Source organism: Emiliania huxleyi (genome assembly GCF_000372725.1).
Source record: "Emiliania huxleyi CCMP1516 chromosome Unknown EMIHUscaffold_203, whole genome shotgun sequence".
In the NCBI taxonomy this organism is placed as follows: Eukaryota; Haptophyta; order Isochrysidales; family Noelaerhabdaceae; genus Emiliania; species Emiliania huxleyi.
In genome coordinates, this window is record NW_005200571.1 from 193,110 (window position 1) to 193,968 (window position 859).

The 859-nt window shown below is 66.2% G+C and overlaps 1 protein-coding gene across 1 annotated transcript in view; it reads right to left on the reverse strand.

The window, feature by feature from the left end:
• EMIHUDRAFT_113956 (hypothetical protein) overlaps positions 1-859 on the reverse strand; it is a gene marked incomplete at both ends in the record, with an annotated part of 3,361 nt that overhangs the window by 993 nt on the left and 1,509 nt on the right. The window contains one exon of the mRNA XM_005781360.1: positions 95-807. Within this exon, the coding sequence (XP_005781417.1) occupies positions 95-807 (713 nt within the window). The remainder of the gene's footprint in view (positions 1-94; positions 808-859) is intronic.

The window sequence follows — 859 nt, forward strand, 5'->3', positions numbered from 1 at the left end:
CCTGGAAGCGCGAGCCACTTTTGAACACGCCCTTGTACCCGGTGGCACCGCTGCTGGAGAGGTGCAATCTCAAGCCCTCTGCTTCTGCAACCACCTCCGCTTCTGCAGCCACCGCTGCTGGCTCGGCTGCCACCGCTGGCGTGTATTCCCCGACCGCCCGCGCATACGCCACCGCCGCCTCCACTGCCGTGCCGAAGTAGCCAAGGGATTGATGCCTTCCGTCCACCGTGTGCCGCGCCTGGAAGCGCGAGCCACTTTTGCTCACGCCCTTGTACCCGGTGGCACTGCTGCTGGAGAGGTGCAATCTCAAGCCCTCTGCCTCTGCAACCACCTCCCCTTCTGCAGCCACAATCGGAGGAGGAGCCGGAGGCTGGTATTCCCCGACCGCCCGCGCATACGCCACCGCCGCCTCCACCGCCGTGCCGAAGGTGCCGAGGTAGGCCTTCTCCCCGTCCACCGTGTGCCGCGCCTGGAAGCGCGAGCCACTTTTGAACACGCCCTTGTACCCGGTGGCACCGCTGCTGGAGAGGTGCAATCTCAAGTCCTCTGCTTCTGCAACCACCTCCGCTTCTGCAGCCACAGCCGCTGGCTCGGCTGCCACCGCTGGCGTGTATCCCTCGACCGCCCGCGCATACGCCACCGCCGCCTCCACCGCCGTGCCGAAGTAGCCAAGGGATTGATGCCTTCCGTCCACCTTGTGCTTCGCCCGGAAGCGGCCAGATTGCTCGTGCACGCCCTTGTACCCGGTGGCACTGCTGCTGGAGAGGTGCAATCTCAAGCCCTCCGCTTCTGCAACCACCTCCGCTTCTGCAGCCACAGCCGCTGGCTCGGCTGCCACCGCTGGCGTGTATCCCTCGAC